Source organism: Oncorhynchus tshawytscha, linkage group LG17, assembly GCF_018296145.1.
Source record: "Oncorhynchus tshawytscha isolate Ot180627B linkage group LG17, Otsh_v2.0, whole genome shotgun sequence".
In the NCBI taxonomy this organism is placed as follows: Eukaryota; Metazoa; Chordata; class Actinopteri; order Salmoniformes; family Salmonidae; genus Oncorhynchus; species Oncorhynchus tshawytscha.
Window position 1 is genome coordinate 11142587 of NC_056445.1, and position 13670 is coordinate 11156256.

Sequence of the window (13670 nt, forward strand, 5' to 3'; positions counted from 1 at the left end):
TCTAACGAGCACACGAGGGGACAGCTTTATTACAGGCCATAGTGTCTCTGTCTTCATCTCCCCCATAGAAACAACAGTGACAGCACCGTCAACAAAAACAGAAGGGATCTGTTGCAGCTCTGTAGAAGCCTGGGTCTGTACTTTGTCAACGGTAGGTTACGTGGGGGACTCTTTGGGGAGATTCACCTACTGCTCACCTCTTGGCCACAGTACAGTAGACTATATGATCACAGACATCGACCCTTTCTCTCTCAGCTCATTCACTGTCAAGCCACTAACACCTCTGTCTGATCACAGCCAAATTACGTTGTTCCTCAATAGAACAGACATGGAAATAACCAGACATTCACAGCCCAGTAAGCTGTACAACATCAGAAATTCATTCAGATGGGCCCAAAACAGCACAGAAGAATACCAGAAAGCAACCTGTAACCAAAATATCCAAACACTCTTAGATAACTTTCTGGATTCCACATTCACTCACAGTAAAGAAGGCATCAATCTAGCATTAAAAAACATCAACTATATAGTCAGGCAAACGGCAAAAGAAGCACAATGGAAATGGACAAAAAACTAAACAAAAAAGACCACAGATGACAACTGGTTTGATGCAGATTGTAAAATGATAAGGAATAAACTTAGAACACCTCCAACCAAAAGCACAGAGACCCAAATAATGGTGAATTACACCTTCATTACTGTGAGACTTTAAAACTCTATAAACGTACACTCAGAACCAAACAATCACAGTACAACAGCAAGCAGCTGACACTAATTGAGGAGTCCATAAACACATACAACTTCTGGCAAAATTGGAAAAAAACTCGAATCTAAACAAGAGGAATTAGCGATACAAAATGGTGACATATGGACAACCCATTTTAAAACGCTCTACAACACCACTCAAATTGACACAAACGCAGAACGCCAAATTCATGAGAAGTTGAATGGATTAGAAAATGCTATAAAGGACAGTCAAAATCCACTGGACTCCCCAATTACTGACCAGGAGCTCTATAACAAACTTCAAGCTCTCAAATTTAAAAAGGCATGCGGACCTGATGGCATCCTAAATTATATGCTCAAACTTACTAGTGCAAAATTTCAATTGGCTATATTAAAACTGTTTAATTTGATCCTGAGTGTAGGTTATTTGCCTGACATCTGGAATCAAGGACTCATAACCCCAATCTTTAAGAACGGAGACAAATTTGACCCTAACAATTACAGAGGCATTTGTGTGAACAGTAACCTGGGGATGGTTTTCTGTAATATTATAAATGTAAGAGTTCTAATCTTCTTAGTAAGCACAATTTCTTGAGTAAAATCCAAATTGGATTCATATCAAAACATCGCACAACTGATCATATTTACACCCTACACACCCTGATAGATAAACATGTCCACCAAAATATATGCTTGCTTTATCGACTTCCAAAAAGCATTTGATTCCATTTGATATACAGGACTGTTCTACAAAGTTATTGAAAGTGGTGTAGGGGGTAAAACATATGACACAATTAAATCAATGTATACTGGCAATACGTGCAGCATTAAAATTGGTAAGAAAATAACAGAATTCTTTAATCAGGGGCGGGGCCTTCGCCAGGGTTGCAATCTGAGCCCTGCAATCTTCAATATTTACATTCACGAATTGGCCACTATTGTAGAAAAATACTCAGCTCCTGGTGTTAGTCTCCACAATTCAGAAGTTAAATGCCTACTCTTCGCAGATGACCTATACCTGCTCTCCCCCACAGCACATGGCCTACAGCAGAGCCTGGACCTGCTAGAGCAGTACTGCCAGACCTGGGGCCCTGGCAGTAAACCCCAAAAAGACTAAAATAATGATTTTCCAGAGAAGATCCAGATCTCAGGGAATTAGACCAAAATTCTCAATTGGTACAGAATACACTGCTCAAAAAAATAAAGGGAACACTAAAATAACACATCCTAGATCTGAATGAATGAAATATTCTTAATAAATACTTTTTTCTTTACATAGTTGAATGTGCTGACAACAAAATCACACAAAAATGATCAATGGAAATCAAATTTATCAACCCATGGAGGTCTGGTTTTAGAGTCACACTAAAGATTAAAGTGGAAAACCACACTATAGGCTGATCCAACTTCGATGAAATGTCCTTAAAACAAGTCAAAATGAGGCTCAGTATTGTGTGTGGCCTCCACGTGCCTGTATGACTTCCCTACAACGCCTGGGCATGCTCCTGATGAGGAGGCGGATGTTCTCCTGAGGGATCTCCTCCCAGACCTGGACTAAAGCATCCGCCAACTCCTGGACAGTCTGTTGGTGGATGGCGCGAGACATGATGTCCCAGATGTGCTCAATTGGATTCAGATCTGGGGAACGGGCGGGCCAGTCCATAGCATCAATGCCTTCCTCTTGCAGGAACTGCTGACACACTCCAGCCACATGAGGTCTAGCATTGTCTTGCATTAGGAGGAACCCAGGGCCAACCGCACCAGCATATGGTCTCATAAGGGGTCTGAGGATCTCATCTCGGTACCTAATGGCAATCAACCTCTGGCGAGCACATGGAGGGCTGTGCAGCCCCCCAAAGAAATGCCAACCCACACCATGACTGACCCACCGGCAAACCGGTCATGCTGGAGGATGTTGCAGGCAGTAGAATGTTCTCCACGGCGTCTCCAGACTCTGTCACGTCTGTCACATGTGCTTAGTGTGAACCTGCATTCATCTGTGAAGAGCACAGGGCGCCAGTGGCGAATTTGCCAATCTTGGTGTTCTCTGGCAAATGCCAAACGTCATGCACGGTGTTGGGCTGTAAGCACAACACCCACCTGTGGACGTCGGGCCCTGGCTCCCTGTAGAGGAAAGGCTGTGCAACCACTGCACAACAGCAGAACCTGAGACGGAGCTGCATTTCCTGACAAAATGTCAAAAATATAAAACAATTAGAGAGAGTGTCATTTTCCCAAATTTGAAACCCTTATTCAAGGTTTCAAAGACCTCTCTGATGAGGATAGGCTACCTGTCCTGTTGGGGGAGGACGCAGAGAGCTGTGGGTTGGCAGCGCACTACATTGCTGCCTGCCATAAGATGAGGGACAGTGTCTGACAGACCAATCAACCTACACATGTCCTCTACTGTATACTTATTGTTATATGTATGGTTATTTTGACACTTGGTTATTGTTGTTACTGTTGTCCTGTTGACAATTTGATTCTCATTTCTATTTATTCTTTATATTGTAAATATCCAAAATAAGCTTTGGCAATATGTACAATGTTACATCATGCCAATAAAGCGAATCAGACAGACAGACAGACAGACAGACAGACAGACAGACAGACAGACAGACAGACAGACAGACAGACAGACAGACAGACAGACACAACAAACACACCCCACAGAGCCCCAGGACAACAGCACAATTAGACCCAACCAAATCATGAGAAAACAAAAAGATAATTACTTGACACATTAGAAAGAATTAACAAAAAAACAGAGCAAACTAGAATGCTATTTGGCCTTAAACAGAGAGTACACAGTGGCAGAATACCTGGCCACTGTGATTGACCCAAACTTAAGGAAAGCTTTGACTATGTACAGACTTAGTGAGCATAGCCTTGCTATTGAGAAAGGCCGCCGTAGGCAGACATGGCTCTCAAAAGACAAGCTATGTGCTCACTGCCCACAAAATGAGGTGGAAACTGTGCTGCACTTCCTAACCTCCTGCCCTATGTATGACCATATTAGAGACACATATTTCCCTCAGATTACACAGATCCACAAAGAATTCGAAAACAAATCCAATTTTGAAAAACTCCCATATCTACTGGGTGAAATTCCACAGTGTGCCATCACAGCAGCAAGATTTGTGACCTGTGGCCACAAGAAAAGGGCAACCAGTGAAGAACAAACACCATTGTAAATACAACCCATATTTATGCTTATTTATTTTCCCTTGTGTACTTTAACCATTTGTACATTGTTACAACACTGTATATATATATATATATATATATATATATATATATATATATATATATATATATATATATATATATAAATAAATATGACTTTTGAAAGTTCTGTATGTGTAATGTTTACTGTTAATATTTATTGTTTATTTCACTTTATATATTATCTACCTCACTTGCTTTGGCAATGTTAACACATGTTTCCCATGCCAATAAAGCCCCTTGAATTGAAATGAATTGAATTGAGAGAGAGAGAGAGACAGAGACAGAGAGAGAGAAACAGCTTTTAACATCTGGGACACTGGCCACGTATACTATATAACAATGAGAGAGATGGAAGACCATGTACCTCGATGGAAGACCTGTAAATACTACAGTCAGAACAGGCTGGGAGAGAAATAAAGTGGTTATTTTCTACTTTTTTAGGTGGTTTGACATTTGGAAAAATGTCAAATGGAAATGTAAGAGAATGGTTCTCTCTGAACTCGGCTGTGGTTAAGAGCAGGACAGAAGTACAGCTCTCTTTGACCACAAATGCAGTTTCAATCATTGACCTTAAAACCTCACGCTATATTTCAAATGACTAGCAGTCACACACACACACACACAGACCGTGATGTCCTGGAACTGCAGTCTCATATTGGTCCCGGCTGCTTGTGGTCTGTTCGTGATCTCAAGGATGGTCCTCATCAGGACAACCAGCAGACTGTCCACTATCAGATCCACCTCTTCCGAAACCACCGGCTCCTAGGGACACACACAAGTTCACATTAAGTTTCACACAGGTACATAATCATGATCATTACCACCTATACAGACAGTATGAATACATACGGAACACAAAAAGATAGACCACTAGCCAATACTTAAACAAATTGGACACACATTAGTGTGTGTGTTTGTGTGTCAGACTGGCTGCTCCTGCTGTCACTTCATCTCAGCCATGTTCACAGCAGTCTGTGTGTATGTGTGCGTGCGTGTGCATGTGACTAGCTGCTTCTCAGCCAAACAGGCCAGCACCATGTCAAGGTCAGGACGAGACTTAACACAGGGACAAACTGCCACATCCACACTTTCACGTTTTATTGATGGATCTGGATTGGATTGTTTATTTGTTCTGGCACCTAACTATCTGTTTACTTTGTTACTTGATTTACTGGACTCTATTATCAGTCTGGCAGGTTTTGCAAGTTTGTTTTAATACGCCACGCAAACAAACAAAGCTGTGTTCAGATCACAATACACATTGTTGTTATCAAATATCCAAGGGAACAATACAGTTTTTGAGCCATTAACAGTGAGCTAGGTAATCTCGATTAACCCAGAACCTCAAATCTTGCACAATTTGTAGTCTGTCCATGATTAACCGCGAGGTGGCAGCCTAAAATACTACACTACCCATGGTGCTCTGCTGTGGCTGTACTCACGGTGGCGGTAGAGTCGTACTTCCTGACGAGAGAGAGCATGCTGGTGAGGATACGGGCACACATCACCAGGTCTCTCTGCTCCTGCATGTGGGCCTGCAACAGACGCAACACCACCGGGAGCAGGATACACCTCGACTCTGGAATACACACACTTGAACATGAAAACACACACACACACAAAAAAATACTAGCATGTATGTTCTGCTCAAACACCTGTTTTTCTATTTTTATCCCTCTCTTGGATGTGATTTTAACCCCTAGCCTTGCCTCTGAGCAAGCAGCTAATAAAATGTTACCACAGCTATTTGTGTGAGTATATAATTATCATTAACTACAATTAACTGGCAAGTGCGCCTGTGTAGGTATGTAATTACTAGCAATTGTGCATAATCATGTGTGTGCGATATGTGTGGTTGTGTGTGTACGTACATAGCCCCCAAATGTTTGCTTCTGAGTGTTGTGTAAATTAAATATTGTGTGTGCGTGCGTGCGTTCCTACCTGTGTTGGTGTACAGCTGGCTCTCCACGGTCTTGGCGATGCAATGTAGCTTGACGGCTTCCAGGGGGCACTCAGCGCGAGCGGTGGCAGGCAGGCTGCCCAGCGTCTCCCTGACGAAGCCTGCCACCTCCCTCACAGTGAAGATCTTCAGCAGCTCCCCGTACACCGCAGGGAACGTCCTCAGGAACACCGCCTTGGAATACACAGACATAAACAGACAGTGTATAAATATACAGTATCACCCCCCTTTGACATTTTTGGAAATAAATAGATGCCTACCACTTTGAAGATGCACAATATTTTTTATTGTGAAACAAACAAGAAATAAGACACAAAAAAACTGAAAACTTGAGCGTACATAACACATTTTGCACCAATTACAGCTGCAAGTCTCTTGGGATATGTCTCTATAAGCTTGGCACATCTAACCACTGGGATTTTTGCCCATTCTTCAAGGCAGAGCTGCTCCAGATCCTTCAAGTTCGATGGGCTCCACTGGTGTCTTTAAGTCATACCACAGATTCTCAATTGGGTTGAGGTGTGGGCTTTGACTAGGCCATTCCAAGACATTTAAATGTTTCCCCTTAAACCACTCAAGTGTTGCTTTAGCAGTATGCTTAGGGTCATTGTCCTGCTGGACGGGGGATAACCTCTGTCCCAGTCTCAAATCTCTGGAAGACTGAAACAGGTTTCCTGCAAGAATTTCCCTGTATTTAGCGCCAACCATCATTCCTTCAATTCTGACCAGTTTCACTGACAATGAAAAACATCCCCACAGCATGATGCTGCCACCACCATGCTTCCATGGTGTTCTCAGGGTGATGAGATGTGTTGGATTTGCACCATAGCATTTTTCTTGATGGCCAAAAAGCTCAATTTAGTCTCATCTAACCAGAGTACCTTCTTCCATATGTTTTGGGAGTTTTCCACATGCCTTTTGGCAAACAGCAATGGATTTTTTTCTGGCCACTCTTCCGTAAAGCCCAGCTCTGTGGAGTGTTCGGCTTAAAGTGGTCCTATGGACAGATACTCAAATCTCCGCTGTGGAGCTTTGCAGCTCCTTCAGGGTTATGGTGCTCTGTGGGATGTCCCTGACCTGTTTGGAGAGCTCCTTGATCTTCATGGTGTTGCTTGCTTGGTGGTGCCCATTGCTTAGTGGTGTTGCAGACTCTGGGGCCTTTCAGAACAGGTGTATACATACTGAGATCATGTGACACTTAAATAAAGTCCACCTGTGTGCAATCTAATTCATTTTGTGACTTCTGAAGGTGATTGGTTGCAACAGATCTTAGTTAGGGGCTTCATAGCAAAGGGGGTGAATAATTTTCCGTAAAATAAATACATTAATATCACTTCACCAATTTGGACTATTTTGTGTATGTCCATTACATGAAATCCAAATAAAAATCCATTTAAATTACAGGTTGTAATGCAACAAAATAGGAAAAACGCCAAGGAGGATGAATACTTTTGCAAGGCACCGTAGCTATCTAGCAGTATGTAGTACAGGTTTCTCCTGAAAGTGACTCACGGTTAACACATAGGCTTCTTTATAGTCAGTATGTGCCTTATTAGAACATTAGAACACTCAAACCATATACCGTTTAGCTGTAGGACACACTTATCTAGAGGAGGCTTATACCTAAAGTGATCAACAGTTACACTAACAAATAGGCTACTGTATATTCAGTAAATGTGGCCCATGAGAAATCAAACCAATCATAACCAATGCTTCAACCGATACAGTCTAGGACCCCCAACACACACAGCAGAACGTCTATTCTATTCCTGTACAGAAACACAATCTCACTACACTACTTGATATCCCTCATCTCTAACCTACAGTGCCTTCAGAAAGCATTCCTACCCCTGGACTTAATCCACATTGTGTTGTGTTATAACCCACCAGATGGCATATGAACGTGTCATAAAGCCATGGCAAAATGTGTAGAAATGCTGGAAATGAGCTTTAACGGTCGATGTTGGGCACGAAAAACAGTCCAACTCCTCCTCTTTCTCATTTTTCAAACAGAAACACGGTGTGCCTTTGGTGGTGTTGTTCTGGTCGTGTCGTTCTGGTCGTGAGCGCTGCACTCGACATAGCTAGTTTGTTAGCTAAGCTAGACACTTTAGCTAGCCAGTAACTCCTCCAGCATGTGTTGACGTCATTTCACAGGTTTTCTTTTTGTAACGGAAGCTGTAGAGCTCAATAAGAAATGGCACTTCTGTGTCCAAATATGTTACTCATAATTTGTTTTTAAGAATGAAAAATGACCTGGTATAATGGTGCATTGAGCAGTTACACAGTTTAAAGCCATTCTTTTGGCGTTTTTGCCCAAAGTCTACCTTTATAACTGTCCAGTGTTTCCAGGTTGCTATGAAATATGACCTACAATTAATTACAATATGAGTAAAATAGTTTTCCTTCTAGAAAATGGTAGTTAAGTATGTTTAAAAAAGCAGCTATTCTATGTTGGAATGGTGTGGGCGTATACCAGTCATTAAAAATATTAACATGGATTAGGAGTGGCTTGACCTGAATTCTCCTATAGCCGTTGTTCTGTTCGGTTGTAGATCAAGATTACAATAGATCAGCAATCAGCCATTTGTTTAACTAGATTGTGCTAAGAGGTGCACACTGTTACTGTGCATGGTTACTGTTACTGTTCTGTGTCTAGTTAAAATGATTTCATGGCAGTACTGGAAGGGAGGACAGGTGGAGCAGCATGATGACACCAGGGCGTAATAACAACCCACACAAGGTGAAAATAACAGTGCAGTGTGTGGTAAGGATCTCCAGCAGAGAGTGAGAGCCAGAGTGAATGGTCACTCACGCAACAGGGTGAACAGACAGACTGACGGGCCAGGTCATTATCAGTTGGGTTCATTAGGGTGGGCTTCTGTGGGAGTTTACACAGCTAAGTGTGCAGTAAACACACACAACACACACACACACACACACACACACACACACACACACACACACACACACACCAGTGGCTTATATCTTAGTGTGCAACCTTGAATTAGACCCACACATTATCTGTGGAGGGCCCAAGGGAGAGACAGGCTGGAGGCCAGCAGAGAGCCACTGGAGAGAGACGATTACTAGAGAGAGCAGGGACACACACACATAATGTATTACTGTAGATTAGGATCTCGAGGATTTGGGGGAAGGAGGACAAGCGGGTCTCTGGTGTATAATAAGCACATAAGCACACACCCACACCCTCATACTACCGTGTGTGTCTGTACAAACAAAGACATCAGCTGAAGACAGAGACACACAGACACACACGCTACACTGTGTGTAATTCAGATTATTTGTGGGTGTGTTTAGCAGCTTTGTTTTAGTCTTCCTGGAGAGCAGTTCAGCCTGGTTTTGTGCTGTGCAGCCCCCCAAGACAAAGTATGAAATATGAATTACAAAGTATCTCCAGGGTTTATAATCTGCGTGAAATTCAATTAAAAACATTTTCTTACAAATCAAACTGAATTAAGTGGGATTGCTTATTGCTTGAAACATAACACGCACGCACACGCACATGCACAGAGAAGCCTGCCTCCTGCTGTTATTGCCCATGGCATATAAAGCAAGACAGACCAGGATGCAATGTTGATAACCTCTGTGCTCTCTATCAATCATGTGGGGCATGTTTCATGTCTGCACTGCGTCAAGCCACTGTGTCAATGTCACGTGCGTGTCACACACACACAGAGTCAGAAAAACACATACACCGACACACCTGTGTCTGCGTGATGGGGCTGGTGATCTTGTTCTCCTGGGACAGGAAGAAGCGGATGGACATGAACAGCTCGTGGACGCAGCAACGGAACTCCTCCTCGCTCTGACCCCCGGTGGCGAGGGCGAAGAGACGCCGGGACTGGATGATGTACTTAAAGATGTACTCAGTGGCCTGGGGGGGGGGGGCATAAAGTAACACACAGTTACTCACTGATAACATCACTCATCCACCATAATGCTAGACAACACTGGTCTTAAAACATAATAGGAAAACATATTAGTGTCGTTGATGTGGGTCCCTGCAATTAAGTGTGCTACTAGGCCATTAAAAGTAACTTGTAATGGAAATGTTGAACACCCAAGGTGTAGCATTTCCACTTTTTGAAACTGCATGCAGCAACAATATGAGAGAGAGGTGGCGAAAAGAGACTAATGAATGATATGGAGATATCCTCAACACATGCTGAAGAGGATGTGTGTGTGTGTGTGTGTGTGTGTGTGTGTGTGTGTGTGTGCGTGCGTGCGTGCGTTCAGGAGCACACACTCACATTGAGGACCTGCTGAATGTGATCCTGGTGCTCAGCGTCTATGATGCGATCCACGTACCACTTCAGTACTTTGATCAGGTCCCTGCGAAAGACACATGTCTAGCATCAACTACTGACCTCGACCTTTCCCTGCGATCACAATGCATTTCCACCAACAACCCCAAGAACCCACCGACATATCGCAGAGGCGCAACACACAAAGGACGCCTTGGTGTAGCATGAGTAAACGCTTGACAGTGCATGTAAAATCTCTGCGTATGATACACCCACATTGTTAAAAATGTATGGCGATGGTGTTCATAAACACCGTCTAGGGCTGAACAACCTTCGATTGTGTTCTGTTCATGCAACAAAAGAAACAGAACACAAGGGTTGGTTTAGAAAACGTCTGTGTGTGGCAGTGCAATGGTGCGATAACAATATTGCAGATTCACACTGTGTAGTGTATTAACACTAGCGGCCAGGTTTGAGAGCACACACTTACAGATAATTGAACAACATCATAAGAGACAGTAGGAGTACAAGGGAAAATGGTGGAGAGAGCACAGTCATTTGCACAGAATGAACATCTGTGTGGGAGATGTTTCGCCTGCTTTGCTGTGATTGGGAACGTGATCGCACGTTGATTGGTTTTCCCTTGGGTACATAGCGTACTGAAGAGACAGCCACCATTTTGTTAGACATAACCAGCTAATAAAGTGCACAATGTTATTTCTAGTACTGAATTGGTACACTACATGGTCATAAGTATGTGGACACCCGCTCATTCCAAAATCATGAGCATTAATATGGAGTTGGTCCCCCCTTTTGCCGCGCAAACAGCCTCCACTCTTCTGGGAAGGCTTTCCACTAGATGTCAGAACATTGCTGCGAAGGCTTGCTTCCATTCAGCCACAAGAGCATTAGTGAGGTCGGGCATTGATGTTGGGCGATTAGACCTGGCTCGCAGTCAGCGTTCCAATTCATCCCAAAGGTGTTCGATGGGGTTGAGGTCAAGGCTCTATGTAGGCCAGTCAAGTTTTCTACAACGATATCTACATGGACCTCGTTTTGTGCACGTGGGCATTGTCATGCTGAAACAGGAAAGGGCCTTCACCAACCTGTTGCCACAAAGTTGGAAGCGCAGAATTGTCTAGAATGTCATTGTGTGTTGTAGCATTAAGATTTCCCTTCACTAGAACTAAGGGGCCTAGCCCAAACCATGTAAAACAGCTCCAGACCATTATTCCTCATCCACCAAACTTTACAGTTGGCACAATGCAGTCGGACAGTTGGCGTTCTCCTGGCATCCGCCAAACCTAGATTCGTCTGTCAGACTGCGAGATAGTGAAGTGTGATTCATCACTTCAGAGAACACGTTTCCACTGCTCCAGAGTCCAATGGCAGAGAGCTTTACACCACACCAGCCGACGCTTGGCATTGTGGATGGTGATCTTAGGCTTGTGTGCGGCTGCTTGTCCATGGAAACCCATTTCATGAAGCTCCCAACGAACAGTTGCAACTGAGGACAGACGATTTTTTACGCGCTACGGGCTTAAGCACTTACATTCTGTGAGCTTGTGTGGCCTACCACTTCACAGCTGAGCCATTGTTGCTCCTAAACGTTTCCACTTCACAATAACAGCACTTACATTTCACCGGGCAGCTATAGCAGGGCAGAAATTTGACGAACTGACCTGTTGGAAAGGTGGCATCCTATGACGGTGCCACATTGAAAGTCACTGAGTTCCTCGGTAAGGCCATTCTACTGCCAATGTTTGTCTATGGAGATTGCATGGCTGTGTGCTCGATTTTATACACCTGTCAGCAACGGGTGTGGCTCAAACAGCCATATACACTAATTTGAAGGGGTGTCCACATACCTTTGCATATACACTACCGTTCACAATTTTTGTCAATTAAAATAACATCAAATTGATCAGCAATACAGTGTAGACATGGTTAATTTTGTAAATGACTATTGTAGCTATAAAACGGCAGATTTTTTGTGGAATATCTACATAGGCGTACAGAGGCCCATTATCAGCAATCCTGTGTTCCATTGGCACGTTGTGTTAGCTAATCCAAGTTTATCACTGTAAAATACTAATTGATCATTAGGAAACCCTTTTGCAATTATGTTAGCACAGCTGAAAACTGTTGTACTGATTAAAGAAGCAATAAAACTGACCTTATTTAGACTAGTTGAGTATCTGGGGCATCAGCATTTGTGGGTTCGATTATAGGCTCAAAATGGCCAGAAACAAAGACCTTTCTTCTGAAACTCGTCAGTCTATTCTTGTTCTGAGAAATTAAGGCTATTCCATGCGCGAAATTGCCAAGAAACTGAAGATCTCGCACAACGTGGTGTACTACTCCAGTCTCAGAACAGCGCAAACTGGCCCTAACCAGAATAGAAAGAGGAGTGGGAGGCCCCAGTACACAACTGAGCAAGAGGACAAGTACATTAGAGTGTCTAGTTTGAGAAACAGACGCCTCACAAGTCCTCAGCTTCATTAAATAGTACCCGCAAAAACCGAGTCTCAACATCAACAGTGAAGAGCGACACTGGGATGCTGGCCTTCTAGGCAGAGTTGCAAAGAAAAAGCCATATCTCAGACTGGCCAATAAAAAGAAAACATTAAGATGGACAAAAGAACAAAGACACGGGACAGAGGAAGATTGGAAAAAGGTGTTATGGACAGACAAATCTAAGTTTGAGGTGTTCGGATCACAAAGAAGAACAGTCGTGTGATGCAGAAAAAATGAAAAGATGCTGGAGGAGTGCTTGATGTCATCTGTCAAGCATGGTGGAGGCAATGTGATGGTCTGGGGGTGCTTTGGTGGTGGTTAAGTGGGAGATTTGTACAGAGTAAAAGGGTTATTGAAGGTTATCACTCCATTTTGCAACACCATGCCATACCCTCTGGACAGCACTTAATTGGAGCCAGTTTCCTCCTACAACAGGACAATGACGCAAAGCACAGCTCCAAACTATGCAATAATTATTTAGGGATGAAGCAGTCAGCTGGTATTCTGTCTATGATGGACTGGCCAGCACAGTCACCGGATCTCAACCCTATTGAGCTGTTGTGGGAGCAGCTTGACCGTATGGTACGTAAGAAGTGCCCATCAAGCCAATCCAACTTGTGGGAGGTGCTTCAGGAAGCATGGGGTGAAATCTCTTCAGATCACCTCAACAAATTGACAACTAGAATGCCAAAGGCTGCAAGGCTGTAATTGCTGCAAATGGAGGATTCTTTGACAAAAGCAATGCTTGAAGGACACAATTATTATTTCAATTAAAAATCGTTATTTATAACCTTGTCAACGTCTTGACCATATTTCCTATTCATTTTGTAACTCATTTCATGTATGTTTTCATGGAAAACAAGGACATTTCTAAGTGACCCAAAACTTTTGAACGGTAGTGTATAGTGTACATACAGTGTTATATCCTACTGAAGTCACTGAACAACTCAACTAAACCACCGTAGACGATG

The 13670-nt window shown here is 43.2% G+C and overlaps 1 protein-coding gene across 5 annotated transcripts in view; it reads right to left on the reverse strand.

The window, feature by feature from the left end:
* LOC112216856 (dedicator of cytokinesis protein 4-like) overlaps positions 1-13670 on the reverse strand; it is a 162294-nt gene that overhangs the window by 54419 nt on the left and 94205 nt on the right. For all 5 annotated transcript variants that reach the window (XM_042300166.1, XM_042300163.1, XM_042300164.1 and 2 more), the window contains exons 21-25: positions 10189-10270; positions 9642-9812; positions 5896-6088; positions 5397-5533; positions 4582-4716 (exon numbers count right to left, since the gene is read on the reverse strand). In XM_042300166.1, coding sequence (XP_042156100.1) covers positions 4582-4716; positions 5397-5533; positions 5896-6088; positions 9642-9812; positions 10189-10270 — 718 coding nt within the window. The remainder of the gene's footprint in view (positions 1-4581; positions 4717-5396; positions 5534-5895; positions 6089-9641; positions 9813-10188; positions 10271-13670) is intronic.